The sequence below is a fragment of the Argentina silus genome, assembly GCF_951799395.1.
Source record: "Argentina silus genome assembly, chromosome: 6".
Taxonomy (NCBI): domain Eukaryota; kingdom Metazoa; phylum Chordata; class Actinopteri; order Argentiniformes; family Argentinidae; genus Argentina; species Argentina silus.
In genome coordinates this window covers 17,088,436-17,109,461 of record NC_139660.1, presented here as the reverse complement: position 1 = coordinate 17,109,461, position 21,026 = coordinate 17,088,436, and the positions used below count along the sequence as shown (strand labels likewise).

Genomic DNA, 21,026 nt, shown 5'->3' with positions numbered 1-21,026 from the left:
GAAAACATTATTCACTGTCCCATTACTTACGCAGGACACTGTATTTTTAAATCAATTTAAGATTTGCTGTAATCTCAGAGGGCACACGATTAAAGTGGTGCAAACATAATTCGTTTACTCACCTGTTTATTAACTGTAAACGCAAAGGCCTATAGAGGATCACTAAAAAAATTATAGCCCATGGTATAGACTTAAACGAGAGCTGCTATGTCTTTAACGCTGAATTGTCGACATATGGTAAGACAACATTTTACTGAAAATTAAACTGTATTTAAATTGTATTTTACATTACCTTCCAGCGGCACTATAGGTTACCATTTGATAGTGTAAAACCGGATCCAGTTGAGGAAGTGTAGACCATCGACGCGTGTGCGCTTGTGAGTTTGTGATTGTGATTTTTTACTGTAGTAAGCGAGATTGTGATTTGTTACTGTAGTAAGCGAGAGACTGGTACTGCCCCGTGGCCCAGTGCCCATGCCAGCCGCCTACCTCGGAGGACACAGTGTAAATTCCAGCACAACGTAGGATTGCTGTGTGTTGCTATCCAATAATAGTGTTTCGAATGAAAATATAGGTATCTTAAGTGACCTCTTTAGAAAAGTATAATATCAGGTCTCCAATATTTAAATGCCATAATTACTGGTCTATCTACCTTATATCTAAAGTTAAGTAGGCTACACTGCCACAAGACAGATAGAGGAGTTCACGCCTGCCCTCTGCTGGATTCCAAGATGAAGAACACTTCTAAAGGGATAGTTCACTTAATTTCCAGGTGCCACAAAATTGACCTTAAACAGCAAAAACAATTTCTGATATCATGAAATATATCAAAAGTACATTTATTTTAAAAGGAAAGCAAAATTCAATTAGAACATGACAGTTAAAATATGTTGGCCAACTCAGTATCAACAATGTGAAAGTATATTGTAGAAAAGCTATTAAGCCATTTATCCAAGCATTATGGATCTGAGGGTCCTCTCTCTATGCACATTTCATCACATCTTTAAAGCTTTAGAACCACTCAGTGTCTGCTTTACCTATACACACCTTGCATAGGAGTTGATTATATTATTGAATTGAATTGAATTTATACATTTACACATTTAATTTATACATTTACACATTTAATTTATACATTTACACATTGAATTACATCAAATTGAACTGTTCGTTTACCAATGATATGGCTATGATATTGTGTCAGTTTTGCATGGTAAGGATAACCATCTGTCTTTGTCATGTCTATTGTGTGTCAATGAACTGGTTAAAGGAAAATATTAAATTCGAGGTTGGATGGAAAGTTGTGCTCTGAAACCTTAAGAGCTAATACATCGATCCCATCGAGTGAATGTTAGCCGCTCTGTTCTGTTGTTGATCCGTGGGGCTTTGGCGTTGGAAAAGTTTTAGCAGAATTACCCTGAAGTGATTTCGGAACTTTACTCCAACGAATGCGTAAAAGACAGGGTTTAGACAGCAGTGTGAGAAAGCCATCAGTCGACACACATATAACCCATAATCAAGCCTTGTGCTGACTCCACAATCAGTAAAAGGGTACAGAGAGTAGTCAGCCAACAGCCTCAGAAATATCACCACATTGTATGGTGCCCAGCCGAGGAAAAACACTGCCACAATACTGAAGATAAGCTTCACGGTTCTGTTCCTCATGTTCCTTGACCTGAAAATTGTTCCCAATATCCTAGCATAGCAGAAACCCATTACTGTAAAAGCTGCCAAGAAAAATATGTTCTGTTGGTAGGCACCAACTTTTTTCCACTGATGATTCCCGATTTCGCAGTGCCATGAGTTATCTCCTTCGTGGAGGTTTGGTAAGACAGTGCTAAAGACCAGAGCAGGGATTGCTGCTCCAAAACTAACCACCCAAATGATGAGGGAGGTTGTGACCCCATAGCAAACCCTCTGTGTGCCATGGTCGGATAGGGGGTGGACTACACCCAGGTATCGATGAACAGTCATGATGGTCAGGAACAATATGCTGCTGTAAAATCCTGAATAGAAGACAAATGTGACAAGTTTGCAGGTGATCTCTCCAAAGATCCAGCCCCAGATGTGGTACATTGCCCAGAAGGGCAGGCCAAAGGTGAACATCAAATCAGACATGGCCAGGTTGAGGATGAAGATGTTTGTGAGGGATTTGAGATTTTCATACATAGCAAGGATTACCAGAACCAGGATGTTGCCAACTAGACTCAGAACAGTTACGACAAAGTAGAAGGCAGGGGTTGCAATGGATCCAAACTTGACAACGTGGTTCTTGTCACAGACCTCATCTTCATATTCCATGTCATAGTTGTTTGGATCATAGACATTGTTTGTTCCATTCTCAATATCCATTGGAAAGTTGGAAGCTTAAAAAGTGAATTGTGGAAAGTTGAGTTATAACATCCCATCATTCATACATACCAATAGATTTATTTATTTAGGCCTATTTATTTATTTGTTTGTCAGTTCATTTGTTAATGTTTTCAAACATCGGGAACTGGGTAATCATTTTTCATAAAATCATGTTCAAATAATAAATACATCTTTGCTTGGTTGTATTCAACTTCAACCAGATTCTACTGTATTGTAGGGAACGGCGAGATAGGGTAGCTTGCTCTAAGCGGGTATCGAACTCACAATTTTTCGCTTACAAACCGGCCACGCTAGCTACAACACTGAGAGAGTTAACTCCTTTGGCAGAGCTGATAACGGGCCTTACACAGGATCGTTACAGTATTTTAAGGGATATCTGAGTAAAAACAATAATAATACAATTACCTTTTGTGCTGGATTTGTAGTTATGATGTCTCAGAGACTGACTGATATGATGTGCTGCTCTACCACTTCCCTTTACTGTGCTGCTCTACCACTTCCCTTTTTTCCCTCTTCACTATTAATACAGATCTGAAAAATAAGACACAGTTTACCAGTTCTTTAAGTGAGACAGAAGACAGACAGGCTGATACCAGTCCCAGCATAATTAGTTTTATACCATTTGCGTTAGCAATTATTTTTGTACCCGAAAACACAGTGAGATAGAGCCAAATCATTTATTCACCTGGTAGTTAGGAGTCGGACTTATTAGAAGAACATTTTTGTTTTAACCTTCGTTTTAACCTTTAATTCGTAGTTGAAATGGTAAATTGACTAGGCCCACTCTCAACTTCAGTGCTCTCTCTCGGAGGACTAAGTACTTTGAGATGATAGCTAACTCATATTGTACATGTTTGTTTACAAAAACTGTTTACAAAAAATTAACACAGTTTTGGGTTATGATAGTATGGATTTATAAGTCATTTTCTTCGAGAATCGATGCATATATGAATTCAAATTTGAACAGTAGAACAAATCCTAGCCAGACAGTGCATTTTAAACTTGGTTTGAGTGTTTTTGCAAAAGTTGATCACATGATTACACTGTCTTTTACCAAAGAGTAAAGGGCTATGTTTACGTTACTGTTTTACAACCAAACTACATCCGATTCATCAGGTCCCAACCATTGGTCATTGCGTATAACAATATGTTTTGTCGCATTATGATTGGATCACCTATGTGTCAATCAAGACATGTTGCCGCCCCATACGTAGCAAGTTAATATGTGAATGTAAACTATGGATTTTCATGGATCTCCCAGTTGAAAGTATGTCAAAGTTGTTTATCTTCAGTATAAACAATGTCCATTTGCTAATATGAATTGATATAAAGGTGCAATATGCACATTCACTTTTAATGTTAATGACATATTTTTTTAAGAATCATATTGCCCTATACTGTAGCTTTCATTAACATAGCTGCCTCGAAAATAATTGACTAGTCTATGTTGATCGACCTGCCGATTTGATGTAGTCATGTTTTGTGGCAACGAAACTTAGTATAATGTTATGTTAACTTTAGTTAAATTTAGATCATGTATTTTAATGGCTTTGAATTACGAATAACCTAGCTCATTTCCCCTGGCTTTGATGACAGCTTTGGAAGTGTGGGAGTCTAGGAAGGAAACGGGGTCAGGAAAAGACTGATGTCTAAACTTTGTTTAGCCAGTCTTTGCAGTGTGAGAAGTTCCTTGTGTATAATGTCGAGTGACAATATTCACATAATGTTCTTATGACCAAAGCCTCTTTCTCAATATAGAGCATCTCTGTTATGAACCATCAACATTTTTTCTCATAAACTACCAACGCCTCTTCTCAAAGCATAGTGACACAATTTAGGGAACACTGCATGGCCCTTAGCTGTACTAATGATATGTTCTTTCAATATTTCGATGAGTTTCTTTGCTAGGTTAAGATTGTTTAAACATTGAGATATATGAGGCCTATGAGTTTGTGTCTATGAGTGATATGTAGTCTATGTGTGTGAGATAGTGACTGTGAAAGACAGACAGAATACTCTATGTGAAAGAGTGAAAGGGATGTTGTAAGTGTGTGTGTGTGTGTGTGTGTGTGCGTACATATGCTTTGTTCCTGACTGTCTGATTCTCTGATTCAGCAGACTGTGTATGACCCTGTGACCCTGTTGCCGGGGAGCGTGTCGGACGATGGCTGCCGGGGTTGCTGTCGGGGAGAGCCAGCTTCAGAGGATTATCAGAGATCTGCACGGTACGCTGGCATTGTGTGTATGCACGTGTGTGTGTATAACAATGTGTGTGTGTGTATGTGTGTGTACAACAATGTGTGTGTCAGGGTCTGTGTGAATGTGCCGGGGGTAGACAGCGGTCTGCTGACATAGAGTGACAGAGAGGGAGAGATAGAAAGGCCCAGTGGTAGAGAGGGTTACAGTGGCCTGGATGTGACTTCTGCCTTGGCATCGAGTCCAACAGTAGATTCTTTCCTTCCACACGGACTGTGGGAGAACATCATGGATCTAAACTCCTGCCCTCGTGGCCCTCGGCACAGAAGGGTGTGGCGGGCACAGAGAGTCGCTGTTAGCATGCAGCGAGAGAGAGAGAGCTTGCTCAGGGTCCACCCCTCACAGGTGTCCTTCCAGTTTTTACGGTGGATACGAGGCAAGTGGGTAATGTAAGGAGCTGGGACGTTAGCGAGGTGAAAGGGGATTTGAGATTAGGGATTGGGAGTGTCTGTCTGGACTGATATGTCTGTGGGGTGGGGGTTGGGATGACTTGGGGGTGGGGGTTGGTATAATTGGGTGGTCATATGACTGCGGGGTGGGGGTTGGGATGACTGGGGGGTGGGGGTTGGTATAATTGGGGGGTGGGGGTTGGGGGATGTCTATCTTCTGTAGATACTGTCACCTGTTAACCATCAACAATTAATCAAGAGTTGTCTGTGTCTGTGTCTGTCTGGGTATTGTGTGTGTGCGCATGCAACCTATGTGATTGTTAGTCATTGACTGGTGAGATATGTGTGTGAACTGTAATGGGTTGTAGGAATTGCATGGGTTTGCCTACATACTTACTTGAATCGCTCCCCAGATAGTGAGACACACTATTTTATTGGAAAGATTGAAGTAACCTTTTTGCTGAGCAGAAGAAGACTAAGAGGTCAAGGAGAAGCAGGTGGAGTGCATCAGTGGAGGCATAGTGGAGGTAGAAATCATAGGACGTTTTGATACGTGTTTGATACCATTCCTCATTCTATTCCATGCGGTACAATGAGCCCATCCTCTGATTTCTACCTAAACCAGCCTCCACTGAAGTGTGAGTGCTGTAATAAAGCCTCTCTCAGAAGCGCTTTCATCAATATGCATTGTGTCGAAGTGGGGGTAATGCATGTATGTGTGAGCTATGTAAGAGTCTTTTTTAAAGGTGTTGTGTTCAGTCTCCCCTCTCTTTGCAGCTCTCTCTCTCTCTCTCTCTCTAACTCACATACTTTCTTTCCATGTCTCTCTCTCCCTCTCTCCCTTGCCCCTTTTCTATGAATTACAGATGCTGTTGCAGAGCTCACAAAAGAGTACAGGGAAAATGGGGAGCCAATCACAGATGACAGCTCCAATCTGCACAAATTCTCCTACAAACTGGAGTATTTACTACAGGTGAGTCACTGTTCATAACCAAAAAACATTTTCACTACTTTGGCTCCATATCAGCTTTGAGGTCCGATGAATCTATCAATTAAATGTATTGTTGTAGTGCCTTATATAAACTGGGTACAATCAGAGTTAAAGATCATTCAATGCTAAACTGGTAGACTTGTAGACCAACTGGTAGACCAATATTCCAATATACAACTTGTAACTTACACTATCTATGCCTTTCAGTTTGACCAGAAGGAGAAGACAATGTTTCTTGGCACCAGAAAAGACTACTGGGAATATTTCAGTGACTGTCTGGCTAAAATCAAAGGAGCCAACGATGGTATCCGCTTTGTCAAGTCCATCCCTGAGGTATACAGATCATCACCTTTAAATGTCTTTATTGATCATAGCCCAATATCCTCATACAAGTTGAATAATTAATAATGCTATTATGCTAACTACATGCAATTCAGTATGGTCTTGAGTGTTATTGACTGCTAGTGTTTTTGATTGCCATGTTACGGGTGTTATTTTGCCCCTCCAGCTGAAGACGTCCTTGGGGAAGGGAAGGGCTTTCATTCGCTACTCCCTGGTGCACCAGAGACTGGCTGATACCCTGCAGCAGTGCCTGATGAACCAGAGGGTCACCAGGTAAACACACACACACACAAACACCCATGCGCCCACACAACACGCACGCACACACGCACGCTCACACACACACACACACACACACACACACACACACACACACACACACACACACACACACACACACACACACACACACACAGACAAGTTGCTATTCCCGGAATTGAACTATGACTGTACAGTAAGTGCATTGTTCCAGGTGAATATCATTTCCTCCCTGATTCTTTTAAATGCTCCAAATTTCTGTTCCGCTCTTGTGTTTTACTTCCACAATCTGCTTTCTTTGTTCCTCAGGTGTGTGTAAGGCGTGTGAACATACTACAGTAGTCACGACGGTAGTAGTGTTTTTGGGAGTGGGGTTTTACTCTCTTCCGTTTTAATGTATTGAGAAAGTTGGACATTAGTGAATTTATTAACACAACTGTGTGTGTGTGAGTGTGAGTGTGTGAGAGAGAGATAGAGAGTGAGGAAGAGTATGAAATAGAAGCTGCAAACTGTTAGTGAAAGTATTTGTGTGTGTGCGTGTGCGTGTGTGTGTGCGCTAGTACAGTATTCTAAATGTGCATCGATCTGGCTTTAGACCTGGTCATAGCACAGTCTTGCTGCTAGGCTTGTCTTAGATGCTGTGTTAAATTGCTTAGATCAGAAAACATTGTGCTGCCTTATTTATCTCTCCGAGACATTCAATACAGTAGACCAATACATACTCATTCAGAGGTTGTCTGAAATAGCCCTGGATCAGGCTTCATGTAGATGGTTTGAAAATTATTTAACGGACAGAATGCAGTATGTCTTAACTGATGGTGTTAAATCAGGTTTTCTGGACATAAGAACAGGTGTTCCACAAGGATCAATTCTTGGTCCGGTTCTTTTTACTACTTACATCAACGATATTGGATTATCTGTAAATAATTGTAACCTGCATCTATATGCTGATGACACTGTTGTATATGCTATTGCCCCCACGATTGACCAGGCTCTTTATGAGCTACAGTCTGCATTTGCTGTTCTGGAGAGAGCATTTGTTGGCCCGAGGTTGGTGCTTCATGATGGATAAACAAAATATATATTATTTACCAAATCACAGAAAAATGTGTTGGATTTATGCATTTGTACTTTAGGTGGTTCCCCCATTGAGCGTGTCCCCGCTTATAAATACCTTGGCATTTGGTTTGACAAAGACTTGACATTCAGAAAACATACAGAGGAGCTTGTTAAAAAGCTAACATTTAAGGTGGGCTTCTTTATAGGAATAGATCTTGCCTTTCCCTGAACAGCAGACAGCGGATTGTGCACTACTCTTGAACCTTTGGATGCCATCTACCATAGCACCCTTCTGTTTACCCTTCTGTGCTTGCTTACCGGGCGGCAAAGGGAACAAGCCCCTCCCTACTTGCAAGCAATGGTTAGCCCCCAAACCCCTGCAAGATCACTCCGCTCGTACACCTCGGCTGCCCGCCTGGCACCGCCGCCTCTACGTGGATGCAGTCGCCGCGCTACTCGGTCACGGCTTTTCACTGTCCTGGCGCCCCGCTGGTGGAATGAGCTTCCCACTACTGTCAGGACTGCAGAGTCACTTCCGATCTTCCGCCGTAGATTGAAAACCCATCTCTTCAGGCTACATCTTAACAGTCCCTCCTAAAGACCGCTTCACCCTCACTACCCCCCCTATACTAACCCCGACCCCAACCCTAGAGACCTCTTCACCCCCGCTACCCCCCCTGTACAAGTTCTCTCCTGCTAATAAAATAAATAAATAAATAAAATAGCCTACTGGCATTACGACTGCCTATGGCCCCTGGTGTGAGCATTGATTACTTTGTCTTATGATGACTGTTGGATAGATGATTCACTTACTTAAACAAATGTATTGTTGTAAGTTGCTTTGGATAAAGGCGTCTACTAAATGCCATAAATGTAAATGTAATACTCATCATTGCATACTACAAAAGGTTGCTGGACCTCATTAAAGTAGATCTCTCCCGTAGATCTCTTCATTACTCCCGTTTTGTGTATAAAGCCCTCCTGCATAAACTCCCGGCTTACCTAACCTCATTATTGTAATTCAAGAACATCAATTACCTCGTTCTCAGAGTTGGTTAACTCTTGAGGTTCCTCGGATCTCCATCGAATTGGGTAAATCCACTTTTAGTTGTGGTGTACCTCACTGCTGGAACAATCTTCAGAGAACGTTTCATTTGGTTGCTCTGGTGCCACTCGGGCAGTTTAAAGTTTTGATTAAGGATCTCTTTGTTGAAAGATGTGTTCTCTTGATGTGTTTTATCATGTTGTAATTTTGTATGTGTATTATGTATGGTTGTAAACTGTGTGTATGCAGGGTGCCTTGTAAAAGAGACCTTGGTCTCAATAGGACTCCTGCTAAAATAAAGGTTAAATACAAATGGCTGGTATTCCTAATTTCTCACTCCCCCAGTCTCTCTCCTGTCTCTCCCTGCAGTGACTGGTTCTACGCACGCAGCCCCTTCCTGAAGCCTCACCTCAGTGTTGACATCATCAGTCACCTGTATGAGCTCAATGAGGTCCAGTTTGACGTGGCCTCTAGGGGTCATGACCTTGACTCGTCCTGGCCCACCTTTGCTAGGTAACCTCATGTTTATAAATTCCTTGGCATACAATAGGTTGAGGACTAGTGGAAATGTCGGTTTGACAGTATCCAGTCAGAAATGACAGTATCCCGTCACATTGCGTGTGTTTTCTGATTCACAGGAGGACCCTGGGCATGCCAAACTCCCCTGGTCACATGTGGAAGCCCCCCAGTCGCAGCTCCAGCATCAACAGTCTGGCCAGCACCTACTCACAGGTACTGACGTAGTGGATAGCCCTGACCACCTGATATACACAATTATCAATCTGTCAATATATTATCTCACCCTTTAAGTCTTTAGATAAGATTAAGATTATGCCTTGATAAAATGTTAAAATGTATTTTCTTTCTTTTGTTTTTACAAAATGTTATTGATTTTTAAACAAAGAAACAGACAGTGCATTCCTCCACAGAGAGAAAAAAAATACTAATACAAATAAACACAAACATGCTGTCTGTGGTACTCACTTTCATACTCTCCTCCCCCCTGAACCCCTCTAGCAGGCCCACGAGTTCCCCTCCTCCCCTGACTATGGGCCGGGCCTACTGACTGAGCTGAACGAGTCTCTTTCTGCTTGTGGCATGGAGGTCAGCGCGGTGGACGACCTCCGCATGGAATTGGATCAGTCAGAGCTGAAGCAGCGGGAGCTCCTGGAGAGGGTGCAGCAGATGGGGGAGGAGGCTGCTGAGCTCAGGGGGGTGGTGGTGGAGCTCCAGAGGCAGCTGGATGTGTCGCTGGCTGCGCAGGAGGAGCAGCTGGGCCTGCATGGGGCACTCAAGGCCCTGGAGGGGCGGGAGGAAGCCCTCTCCCACGAGCTGGAGGCCCTAAGGACTGGGGATAGGGCCAGAGAGGCCGAACATCGCCACCTGCAGGAGAAGCTGGCTGCCGCAGAGGGGAAGAATGTGGAGCTCATGGCCAAGCTGGACGGGGTGCTGGATGAGAAGGGCCAGCAGGCTGCCAGCTACTTTGACTCGGCACAGAAGATCCATGAGCTGCTGGACAGATTGAAGGAGGCGGAGAGGGGGAAGATGGAGGCTGTGGCAGAGAGGGAGGAGACAAGGAGGCATGCGGAGAGACTGGCGGAGAAGCTGAGGATCAAGGAGTCCGCAGTAAAAGAGGGCGAGACCAAGCTTGGGGAGTTGGTGATGTCTTCCGCAGAAGAGAAGGCTAAGCTGGAGGAGCGAGTGGAGGAGCAGTGCAACGCCATTGACAAACTACAGGGGGCACTGACAGTGAGGGAAAAAGAGGCCAGCAACCTTCAGAGGCAGCTGCAGGACCTCCAGAGTGACATAGAGGAGAGGGAGAGACAGGCAGAGGAGGCCAGGAGGAGGGCACAGGAAGAGAAGGAGAACATTCAGAGGAGCATGGGTGATTTAAAGGATACTCTGGAAGGGGAGCTCCTCTCCCTGAAGGAGCAACTGAAGAGTAGAGAGACAGAACTGACCTCCAGCAACCAGAGAATTCAGCGAATTGAGGCTCAGAGCAAGAGCCTGACCAAGGAAAGGGACGGCTTGAGCACCAGCCTCTCCGAGCTGGAGACCAGCATCAGGGAGCAGGCCAAGAAGATAGAGGACTACAAGACCCAGTGCACCAATCTGATGGAGCTCAACGGGAAGCTGTTGGGCACGGTGAAGAGGAACAAGGAGCTGAAGAAGGATCTGGCAGAGAGCCGGGCGGCGCTAGAGGCCGAGGTGGCCGCCCTGAGGGCCTCGGAGAAGCAGCTGAGGGGCCAGCTGAATGACGCCAAGGTGACGGTGGACGAGAAGGAGAGGAGGCTGCGGGAGGAGAACCGTGCCCTGGATGAGAGCCTGCAGCGGGCAGCCATGGCCGCAGAGGTCTCGGATACGACGGCCAAGCGGCTGGAGCACGAGAACCAGGGCCTGAGAGAGGAGCAGGCCACTGTGAGAGGGGCGCTGAGCTCCATGCAGGAAGAGCTGAAGGCCATCCATGGGCAGATCGGTGAGCTGGAGAAGAGCTTGGGAGCCTCACGGAGGACTGAGGCCAGCCTGCAGGAGCAGCTCAGAGACAGGGAAGCCCAGCTGGAGAGCAAAGAGAAGGATTCTGTGGAGCTCCAGGCCAGGGTCAAGGCCCTGGAGGCCAGAGAGAGGGAGCTGGATAAGGCTAAGGCCAAGGCAGAAGCTGCCTGCTCCAGACAGACAGAGCTGATAAAGAGGGTGACTGGGGAGAAGAAGGCAGTGGAGAGGGCCCAGCTGGAGAGGAGCTCCGTCAAGGCCAAGGAGAGCCAAGAGGTGGCCGCCAAGCTGACAATGGTGGAAGGCCAGCTGGAGGTAAACATAAAGGAGGTGTCCAGGCTCCAGGCGGAGGTGCTAGACCTGAGGGTGCAGCTGCAGAGGTCTGGGGAGGAGAGGCTGAAGACCCAGGCTGAGCTGGAGGTGTCGGAGGCCCAGAGAGATGAGCTCAGGACCTTGATTGAGCAGCTCAAAACCCAGACTGAGGCCCTCAACCAGAAACATGTGGCCGAGCTCCTCCTGTGCAAGGAGAGAGAGGAGGCACTGAGTGGGGAACGCGACAGAGAGGCAGCCGCCCGTGCCGAGCTGGCCGCCACCGAGGCCTCCACCAAGGGGGAGCTGGCTGCACTCAAGGCCCAGAATGAGAGGCTGGCCTTGGAGGGCCTCCACCGGGCCAACACAGAGATGGCGGAGCTAGGGATGACCATCTGCAAGCTGACAGCAGAGAGAGAAGAGGCCAGAGAGCATTGGGCGGGGGAGACAGCCAGAATAGAGGAGATGGAGGAGCGGACCACCAAGGAGGTGGAGCGGCTAGAGGCCTGCATGGCTGCCCTGCGCCAGGAGAACGCCAGTTTGAGAGAGGAGCTGAGTCAGACGGAGAACCTTCCAGAAACCATGCTGGAGCTGCAGGAGAAGCTGGAGAAGGCGGAGGGCCAGGTGAAGAGCCTCCAGGAATCTAGCCATGAGGAGATGGCAGCCGTCAAGTTCCAGATGAGCTCAGAGAGCATGAACCATCAGAACCAAGTGAAGGTGAGTAACTTGAATAAACTGTTCGCTTTGGGAAAACCTCTCTGCAGAAAAACTGCACCACTATCACACTTGAAGTAATGTGATTATTTAGACTCATTTTGATCTTTATGTGTGTTTGTTGTTTTTGAGCTAATAACTTAATTTGAATATATAGAACAGTATATATTTGTATTCTTATTTGATTGTCCTTGTATGGCAACATTTTCAGCACCTGTATGTTTTTCTCTCTCCATCCAGAGTCTGAATGAAGAACTAGGGAAGGTGAAAGCCCAGCTGCAGACAGAGCAGGAGAAAGTGTACAATCTGGGGGCCAAAGTATTAGAGTTTGAGGTCTGCATCATCATCTCTTAATTCATACAGTGTATTCATACAGGCTGTGTACATGATGATAGAAATTGGCTTCAATCCCCAATCAAGAAAATAATACTGGTGCAGGAAATATAATTGACTTAATGACATTGCTGTTAAGCACTTTTCACCCTTTGAGATGCAACGAAAAAAACAATTGTATTTGTTTGTGACTGATCTTATGAATACAATATGTTGATGCCAGAGCCTGCCATAGCCATGTCAAGCTTGTCTCTTGTGGTAATATTTTTGTATTTCATTAGAGAGGTGTACAAAGGGCAAAACAATGCAAAGGAGAGAGGAATAAGTCTAGAGGAAGGAGATGGGTTAATTAATACCGATTAGTGCTCTGTGCTCATTATAAAAAAAAGAAAAAAAAAGTGCAGAGTAGTTTTAATATATTTCCTCCAACAGTAGAGAGGATATTTTAATTCGTCTGCCTGAACTGGAATATTGAGATATGGAGTTAAATTACAGAACCATCTCTCCACTCTGGACATTATAATCCGCTGTGTGTATTAATTTACATGTTAAGTGTTATTAGTTATTATTTTAATGAATGTATGTTCTGCTTGTGTTCAATGAAGGCGGCGAATGTGGAATACTCTCGGTTGATTGGAGAGAAAGATTGTCACATCACTAATTCGGAAGCTGCCATTCGCCAGCACGAGGGAGAGATTCAGCAACTGAGAGACTCTGTCACCAGGTGAGGCTATAACCCCCTACTTTCATTTGACCTGTGCTGCCTGTTATATCCCAAACAACACCCTGTTCAGATTAACTGAGAGGTAAGTGACAGTCTGTCCTTGTCCATAGACTCCTTTCTGGGTAAGGAACAAAATATATGATTTTGTATTTTGGGTGAACCATCCCGTTAAGATCCCTGAATTTAAGATTCAGAACGCGTAACAGTGACAATAACTCTTATTGTGTGTACTATATGAGGGTGGATGTCAAAATCATCATGTCATCACATGCACTACAGTATCTCTCCCACTCTCTCACTCCCTCTCACTATTTGTGTCTCTCTCTCTTTCAGCTATGAGGAGACTGTCTTGGCTGTTCAGATGGAGCACAAGGAGCTGAAGCAGAAACTGGACCATGCTGAGGCCGATAAGCAGAACCATCACCTCACAATGGCTGCAGAGATTGATGACCTCAGCCGAACCAAGACCAACCTGGAGGAGCGGCTCATAGAACTCATCCAGTACGCCCTGTGCCCTTATCTGTACTCTACAAGACAGACAAGACAGACAGACAAACAGACAAACAGGCAGGCATGCAGGCAGGCAGACAGTTCTGTGAAGGGAGGTCTTTGATGATGAGACCTGAGATGCATAGATGTTGATGATGTTTATTTGCTCACTTTGTTTAGGGGAGCAGATAGCATGTTTTGTCTGGTTCTCTTCTGTTTGCTTGGCCCTGTGGGGAGTGTGTATTCTGAGGATTCCCTTCCATTGAGTGCACAGCATGGTCCTTTGAAATGCCATCTCATCACTGACAGCCTGCGCTGATAGATGGAGGGAAAAGAAAGAATGAGAGAAAGAGAGAGAGAGCTTATGATTCCTTAGTGCTCTTGGCAGTCACTGAGGCTTTCTCTGTGGTTGATGCACTGACTTTGCCAGCCCCCTGGCATGTCAGTCATTTCAATCTCTTTTGTTTACTTGCTTTTTTACTCCTTCACTCAATGCTCATCAGTCAAATGAAGTACATCAGAACTGCAGGGTGCTGAAAAGAGCATGTATAATTATATTAGGATGATATATATATATATATATACACACACAGTGTAAGACACAAACAGGATAGCATGAATAGTAATGGTTTATTTTTTTAATACCCCCTAATTTACAAAATGTGTAATTCACACTTTACAAAGAAACCTGACAAGAACCTAACTGGCAGAATTGCTGTTCTCTGTTACTCAAATGCAATCCATGACTGATAAAACCATAATTTTTTGGCAGCAAGTCCCTACTCTAACCCCCTGTGTGTGTGTGTGTCTATGTGTGTTGTGCATGCTTTGGCAGGGATAAGGATGCCCTGTGGCAGAAGTCGGATGCTCTGGAGTTTGAGCAGAAGTTGCGGTCGGAGGAGCGCTGGTGGCTGGTGGACAAGGAGGCCACCCACTGCCTGGGCTGCCAGGGCCATTTCACCTGGTGGCTGCGCAGGCACCACTGCAGGTGGGCACAATCAGCGGTGTGACTGGTGGTTATACTGTAGACACTGGTGGTCTATTTTAGTGTACAGTAGCCTGGCTTGTGTATACAAAAAAAAGTGAAGGGACAGTTTCAGGCTACACAGCAAGTTGACCTACTTTGAAAGATAATGAGATACCAGAAATCTTAGTATAAAAAGGATGTTTCCAGAATTAAGACAGCTCGAGAGCTTTCAGGTGTCTGCTAAATGCCATAAATGTAAAGGTTGTGGTGATTGCTCTACACAGATACAAATACAGACACTTTGTTGTTGTTTCAGGCTGTGTGGACGTATCTTCTGCTACTACTGTAGTAACAACTTTGTGATGACCAAGCACAGTGGGAAAAAGGAGCGCTGTTGTAGGGAATGTTACAGCACGCACAGTGCCGTGGTGGAGAGGTTCACAGAGGCTGAGCTCAGCCCCACTGACATCCAGCCACCTCCACCCGGTGCTGGACCTCAGCCACCCCGTGAACCGGCCCCCTACAAACCCACACCCAGGGTTACAGGTGAGATACATACAAAGATGAACACACAAATGCATACACACATACTTGTGTGTACGGATATGCTGCATGTTGTACACACAATGTACCCATGCACATATAAACATACAGTGCATTTGGAGAGTATTCCCTTAATTTTTTCCACATTTTGTTATGTTACAGCCTTATTCTAAAATGGATTAAATTATTTTCTTCCCCTCATCAATCAACACACAATACCTCATAATGACAAAGCCAAAACAGGTTTAGAAATGTTTGCTAATTTATTAAAAATAAAAAACTGAAATATTACATTTATATAAATATTCAGACCCTTTACTCAGTACATCACACAGTTGCTGCAGATTTGTCAGCTGCACATCCATTGGGTTCTTGGTCACCTCCCTGACGATGGCCCTTCTCCCCCTGTTCCTCAGTTTGGCTGGGCAGCCAGCTCTCAGAAGAGTCTTGGTGGTTCCAAACTTCTTCCATTTAAGAATGATGGAGGCTACTGTGTTCTTGGGGATCTTCAATACTGCAGAAATGTTTTTGTACCCTTCCCCAGATCTGCGCCTCAACACAATCCTGTCTCAGAGGTCTATGGACAATTCCTTCGACCTCATGGCCTGGTTTTTGCTCTGACATGCACTGTCAACTGTGGGACGTTATATAGACAGGTGTGTGCCGTTCCAAATCATGTCCAATCAATTGAATTTACCACAGGTGGACTCCAATCAAGTCGTAGAAACATCTCAAGGATCAATAGGATGCACCTAAGCTCAATTTCTATTTAAAAAAAAATTATAATTGAGTTTCAGTTTTTTATTTTTAATTAATTAGCAAACATTTCTAAAAAACAGTTTTTCGCTTTGTCATTATGGGATATTGTATGTAGATTGATGAGGAAATTAATTGAATCCATTTTAGAATAAGGCTGTAAAATAACAAAATGTGGGAAAAAAATGCACTGTACATGGACACACACACACACACACACACACTCACACAGGCATATACATACATACATGCGGTGCATACATGCGGTGCATACGCATGCACTCATCCACATCCACCACAGACAGGCATACTCTCACACCAGGGGCTGGTAGAGGTAGAAATCGGACTCATTGTAACGCATGGAATGGAATCAGGAATGGTATCAAACACACTCCACCAGCCTTCCCTGTCTCACACACACACACAAAAAGTCCTCTATCACATACCTAGACAAAGGCGTCCGCTGTTTAAAAAACCCACATGGAGAATTTGATTGAAAACACAATTTCTCACAGTGGTTCTGGCCCTATTTGAAAGCAGTTTAAAGTGGTTTTGTGTTGAATGGGCAACTGCGGAAGTCATTCTGCGGAAGTCATTCTGCGGAATAAGGACAGAGACCTTTGCCATGTTTAGAAGTATTGTGATTCTCTTAATCTTGTTCTGAACAGAGATGAGGGAAAGGTGACGCTGTCTGGGTCTGCTTGCCATCTCAATTCACACTTCTTTAACCCCTTTTCTGCTTTTCTGCTTTCATTCTAAAGAAATAATTTAAATGGTTATCCTTTAGTGGGTGATTTTGCAATCAATGGCTTGGTGTTGGAAGAGAAATTTGATTTTTCCTACGAATTGACTACTTTAGACATGTAATGACTGTGGTATAGAGCAGTTACAGGAATAAAGGCTGAAACAGATGAGTTCCTTTTTTCCTGAGCAGTGTCGGACCCGAGCATCAAGTCTGATGACGGCGTCTTTGACATCATCACTGAGGAAGAAGTGAACGGGATCTACGACAGCGACTCGCTGTCCCAAACCACTGGGGGCTCCCTGGAAGGGGAACAAGATGCTAGGCCTCCAGGGGTTCTAGATATGTGAGTGCATAACACAACCACGCACTCATGCACGCATGCATGCACACACACTGACTTACACAAAAGTTCCTGGTGACCTTCACACACACTGCTGTTTTCCATTTGTGAGTTCCCGCTGCTGGAATGATTGTAAATAAAAGTCAAGATCAGATGATGGAGCGTTCACTGTGGGAGATATGATGACTGTGAATTTATGGATCCAGAGGTGTAACTTAAGACCACTTTCAATTCATATATTATGTCACTTTCTTGTTTTTCCTCCTGTATACTGTAATCCTACAACCCATCACTGACAGGCTTAAACCGGCTGCTGCCTCTGTGAGTGTCTTCAGCAAAAACACTCCATGAAGTGTTAGTGAAGATAAATCCAAATTTTGACTTGCGACGCATTAGTCAATCCGCAAGGAAACATTAGAATTCTAGTGCTGTAGCACCCTCTCATCCTCACTTTAACTTTCTGCCCTTGTTGTGATACCGTTGCAAAGACTTTTAGGTTACAGTAGTACTCTCTGTCTTGGCATTGTCAAGTAGTTAGTCCTCATTACAGAAGGGAAGTTGGTCAGATAGAGCTGAAAGAAATAAGAGGTTTGTGGTAAATAATGTTGTATTAATCTTCTGGCCCAACCTGCAGAGGAACAGGAGACACGACCCCTGATGACCCGGAAGATATTGTGCCCACTGTGCAGGACGCAGAGATCAACCTTCTCCAATCAGGAGAAGTTACGTGAGTCACTTTTGTCATCACTTTTTCTTCTCTCCCCAGACTAGACTGATACCAGTCTAATGTAAGCAAACAGTTGAAATCCCCACCAACAATCAAATTAATGATATGTCTGATGTGTTTTCAGACTGGTCGTCCCTCTTAGTCTTGACGACATCTCTCAGTTTGGCGACGGTTCACGGGAGCTCTTCATCAAGTCCAGCTGCTACAGCGTCATAGCCATTGCCGTAGGCGACCGTGGCCCCGCCATCAGCTGGGTGTTCTCCTCAGAGCCAAAGAGCATCTCCTTCAGTGTAGTATACCGCGAGACCACTGACACCCCTGTGGAACAGTCCAAGGTAGACCAGTCATGGCCTGCCTGTAGGTCAGAGGTCACCAGCCCTGGTCCTGCAGAGTTCTAGGGAGTGCAGGCTTTAGTTACTGCCCAGTACCAACACAGCTGTTTATTCAACTGATCAGTCAGATGGACCTTGAGTTGTTGAATCAGATGTGTAAGGACTGGGCTGGAACAAAAGCCTTCCAAACCAGTGTCTGCCATTAACTAGAGTTGGTCACCACTGCTCCCTTGTTGCTTCTATTGGTCGCTAATAGAGTAGATCTTAGCAAATGACTTAACCAACCAGATGTGACATGGGAGTGGCTTAGTCATTAGTCAAGTTAGGCTGGTCTAAATGGTAGAGGAGTGCCACCTACTGATAACAGACCTGTCAACCATATGAGAATTATCATTTTGCAGGGTTGTTGCAATCAACTTATAAGGAAAAAAATAATGACACACCATTCCAGACAACAAGAGGTTTATGTCTTTATTTGCTTTCTAGCTTGTTTCACCGATGCCTGTTAAAGAAGCATTGCTGTCTGAATGTATATACAATAGTTATTTGGCCGATTACATTTTCTTCAAACCAAGCTTTTGGACCAAAATGTGAAAATTGTAAACTCTGTACATAATTTAGCCCTACATAAATCTATAAAAAAAGAAAAAAAAGTACAAAACGGAATATTTTTGGCTCTGTTTGAACAAAGTAATCCCTAAAAACTCTACAGACAGAAATGTATTCATATTGAAATATAGGACTTGTCCTCCTGTGCTCTGCTCTCAGGTACTGATTCCTCTGACTCGCTGTAACTCCCACAAAGAGACCATCCAAGGCCAGCTGAAAGTCAGGAACCCTGGACTCTACACACTCGTCTTTGACAACTCCTTCTCAAGGTAGGGCACTCAAAACCGTCTTATCCTTACTGACCATACTGAAAACCTTCTTATTTAAGGGTGTGCTTGTGTAGAGCAGAACGTTATAACTATCATCAATTCACTCTCCAAGTTATGCTGTACGCTTGTGCTGAAGGATGACAGGTCTTTGAAATACTCTACTCTACGCTTATGACTTAACATTGCATCTCTTATGTCCCATATTTAAAATTGTAAATCTTTATCTTGGCTTCACAGGTTCATCTCTAAGAAGGTTCTCTACCACTTGACAATCGAAAAGCCAATCATTTACGATGGAAGTGATTTTCCGTAAGCCTGGCTGGCAGATGTAAACTCAGAGGGAAACAGTGTTGTTTTTAATTAATTTCATACCCTAATTTGTCTCTGGGTGCCCCACCAAGTATTTTATGTTTGGTTTTGCTGTTTTAGTCAACATTTGGTTTTGTAGGACCCCTCCCTACTGTATATTTTAACACTAGTTTTACGTTTTGGAGTGTGTTTTAGACTGTTACTTAATTTAACTGTTCATTGAGTGGATATAAATGGAAAAATGATAGAAAAAACTGTTATATAAGTGGATTTAAAAGCTGAAGAGTTAACTGTTAAAATGTGCACACCCCATAGATAAATGCGGTGAGGTTACTGCAACATAGCAATACACTAGATAATGCAACCACACACCAATACCAGTTTTCTCAGTTATCTTATCATTGATTAGGTTTTTAATATCAGTTTTAGTTTTAATCAATGAATGTAGTAGATAAACCTTTGCAAAATAGTATCAGATTGATTTGAAATGTATGAATGTTATAATACAGCTTGCCTACCTAAGTTTCAGTTTATTCAATGACCTCCAGGATATTTCAAGGCAACTGAATATAGCGAGGCAGTTGCTTTGTGACATCTTCAAACACTGTGAGAATGAATGATATGAGTACATAAATGAATAAGTAATGCGGGTCATTGAAATCAGCAGCCCTTTGTCTCTCTGGTAGCTTTTGAAGGCTGCTCACTTAAAGGAACAGAGACTCAGGACTCTTCATAGGACCTCAGCATCCATATTTGTATGTTTTTAAGATATGACTGCCATCTTTATTGTCATGGGGGGGGGTTGTTCTTGCTTTTTGTTCCAAAAGTTGCTTCATATGGTCTAACTAGCTGCAAAAAGACAATGCTTCTGCGTATATCATTATATGTGATAACTACTACTACATAATGATTATGCTGTACAACTCTAAGATTATATCTTAACTATCAACTATAATTATCTATTATTATGACATATAAGCTACATTTCAATCACTTACAAAACAAGTGCCAATTAGCACTAACAGCCTATTGGAGATGCATATTTAGGTAGAGTTGGCTTAGATTATGTTATTCCTAAGGAACATACCCTGTTAAACTACTTTTCTGTAAGGGTGGAATCCTAATTTGAGATCTCGAATCATGGCATACATTTTACTATGACATAATGCAAGATTTATGTGGAATCTTTTAGTTACTTGCGCAGATCTCGAGTTACGATTCCACCCTAAGGTCTCTGTAGTAATATTAGGGTCTGCAGTGATGCATAGCAGTGTTGACCATCATAGGAATCTGGTTTTGTTATGTTACGTCTTTATGGATTTCATGAGTTATAGCCATACATTTTAGTTAGCATTTGTTGTACTCTCAATGATCCAAATTAGTTGTAATGTTATACAGTACGTTTTTGAGTTTTTAGGGGATATTGATCTAAGTTTATATTTTCCTTTCTCTATCTTTAAGCAATAATGAGATACCTGGTGTGGTATCTCAGTCACCATGGTGTTTCTAATGAGGTGACCAGCAGTACCCTTCACTAATTAAACAATTATGGGCTAAATTGGATGCTGCTTTTGTAGAGATCTGTTTACATTTCTCAAACATTTCTCTTTTGTATTCTACTAGTGGTCTAAATATGTGCACTTTGTATACAAAGCCC

The 21,026-nt window shown here is 43.5% G+C and overlaps 2 protein-coding genes across 4 annotated transcripts in view; one reads left to right on the top strand and one right to left on the bottom strand.

Annotated features, from left to right (window-relative positions):
* Positions 1-898: 898 nt before the first annotated feature.
* xcr1a.1 (chemokine (C motif) receptor 1a, duplicate 1) lies at positions 899-2,832 on the bottom strand. Its single transcript, XM_083672281.1, has 2 exons — positions 2,779-2,832; positions 899-2,366 (listed from the first exon to the last, which is right to left on the bottom strand). Exon 2 carries the CDS (start codon positions 2,350-2,352, stop codon positions 1,324-1,326), a length of 1,029 nt encoding a protein of 342 aa, XP_083528407.1. The 5' UTR covers positions 2,353-2,366; positions 2,779-2,832; the 3' UTR covers positions 899-1,323.
* Positions 2,833-3,589: 757 nt separating this feature from the next.
* fyco1a (FYVE and coiled-coil domain autophagy adaptor 1a) overlaps positions 3,590-21,026 on the top strand; it is a 17,679-nt gene continuing 242 nt past the window's right edge. The window contains exons 1-18 of one of the 3 annotated variants that reach the window (XM_083672071.1): positions 3,590-3,640; positions 4,492-4,598; positions 5,885-5,991; positions 6,217-6,342; positions 6,518-6,624; positions 9,083-9,226; positions 9,352-9,445; positions 9,731-12,229; positions 12,467-12,559; positions 13,165-13,283; positions 13,617-13,784; positions 14,608-14,760; positions 15,056-15,285; positions 16,973-17,126; positions 17,758-17,850; positions 17,975-18,185; positions 18,951-19,060; positions 19,298-21,026. The exon at positions 19,298-21,026 is cut by the window's right edge and continues 242 nt beyond it. In XM_083672071.1, coding sequence (XP_083528197.1) covers positions 4,538-4,598; positions 5,885-5,991; positions 6,217-6,342; positions 6,518-6,624; positions 9,083-9,226; positions 9,352-9,445; positions 9,731-12,229; positions 12,467-12,559; positions 13,165-13,283; positions 13,617-13,784; positions 14,608-14,760; positions 15,056-15,285; positions 16,973-17,126; positions 17,758-17,850; positions 17,975-18,185; positions 18,951-19,060; positions 19,298-19,373 — 4,545 coding nt within the window. In that variant the 5' untranslated portion in view covers positions 3,590-3,640; positions 4,492-4,537 and the 3' untranslated portion in view covers positions 19,374-21,026. Of the gene's footprint in view, positions 3,641-4,488; positions 4,599-5,884; positions 5,992-6,216; positions 6,343-6,517; positions 6,625-9,082; positions 9,227-9,351; positions 9,446-9,730; positions 12,230-12,466; positions 12,560-13,164; positions 13,284-13,616; positions 13,785-14,607; positions 14,761-15,055; positions 15,286-16,972; positions 17,127-17,757; positions 17,851-17,974; positions 18,186-18,950; positions 19,061-19,297 lie in introns of those variants that run through there. The other 2 variants (XM_083672070.1, XM_083672072.1) reach the window with 2 other exon arrangements.

What these genes read in the sequence shown, in the direction of transcription:
- xcr1a.1 (XM_083672281.1), bottom strand. Translation starts at nt 2,352, where the DNA reads ATGGATATTGAGAATGGAACAAACAATGTCTATGATCCAAACAACTAT.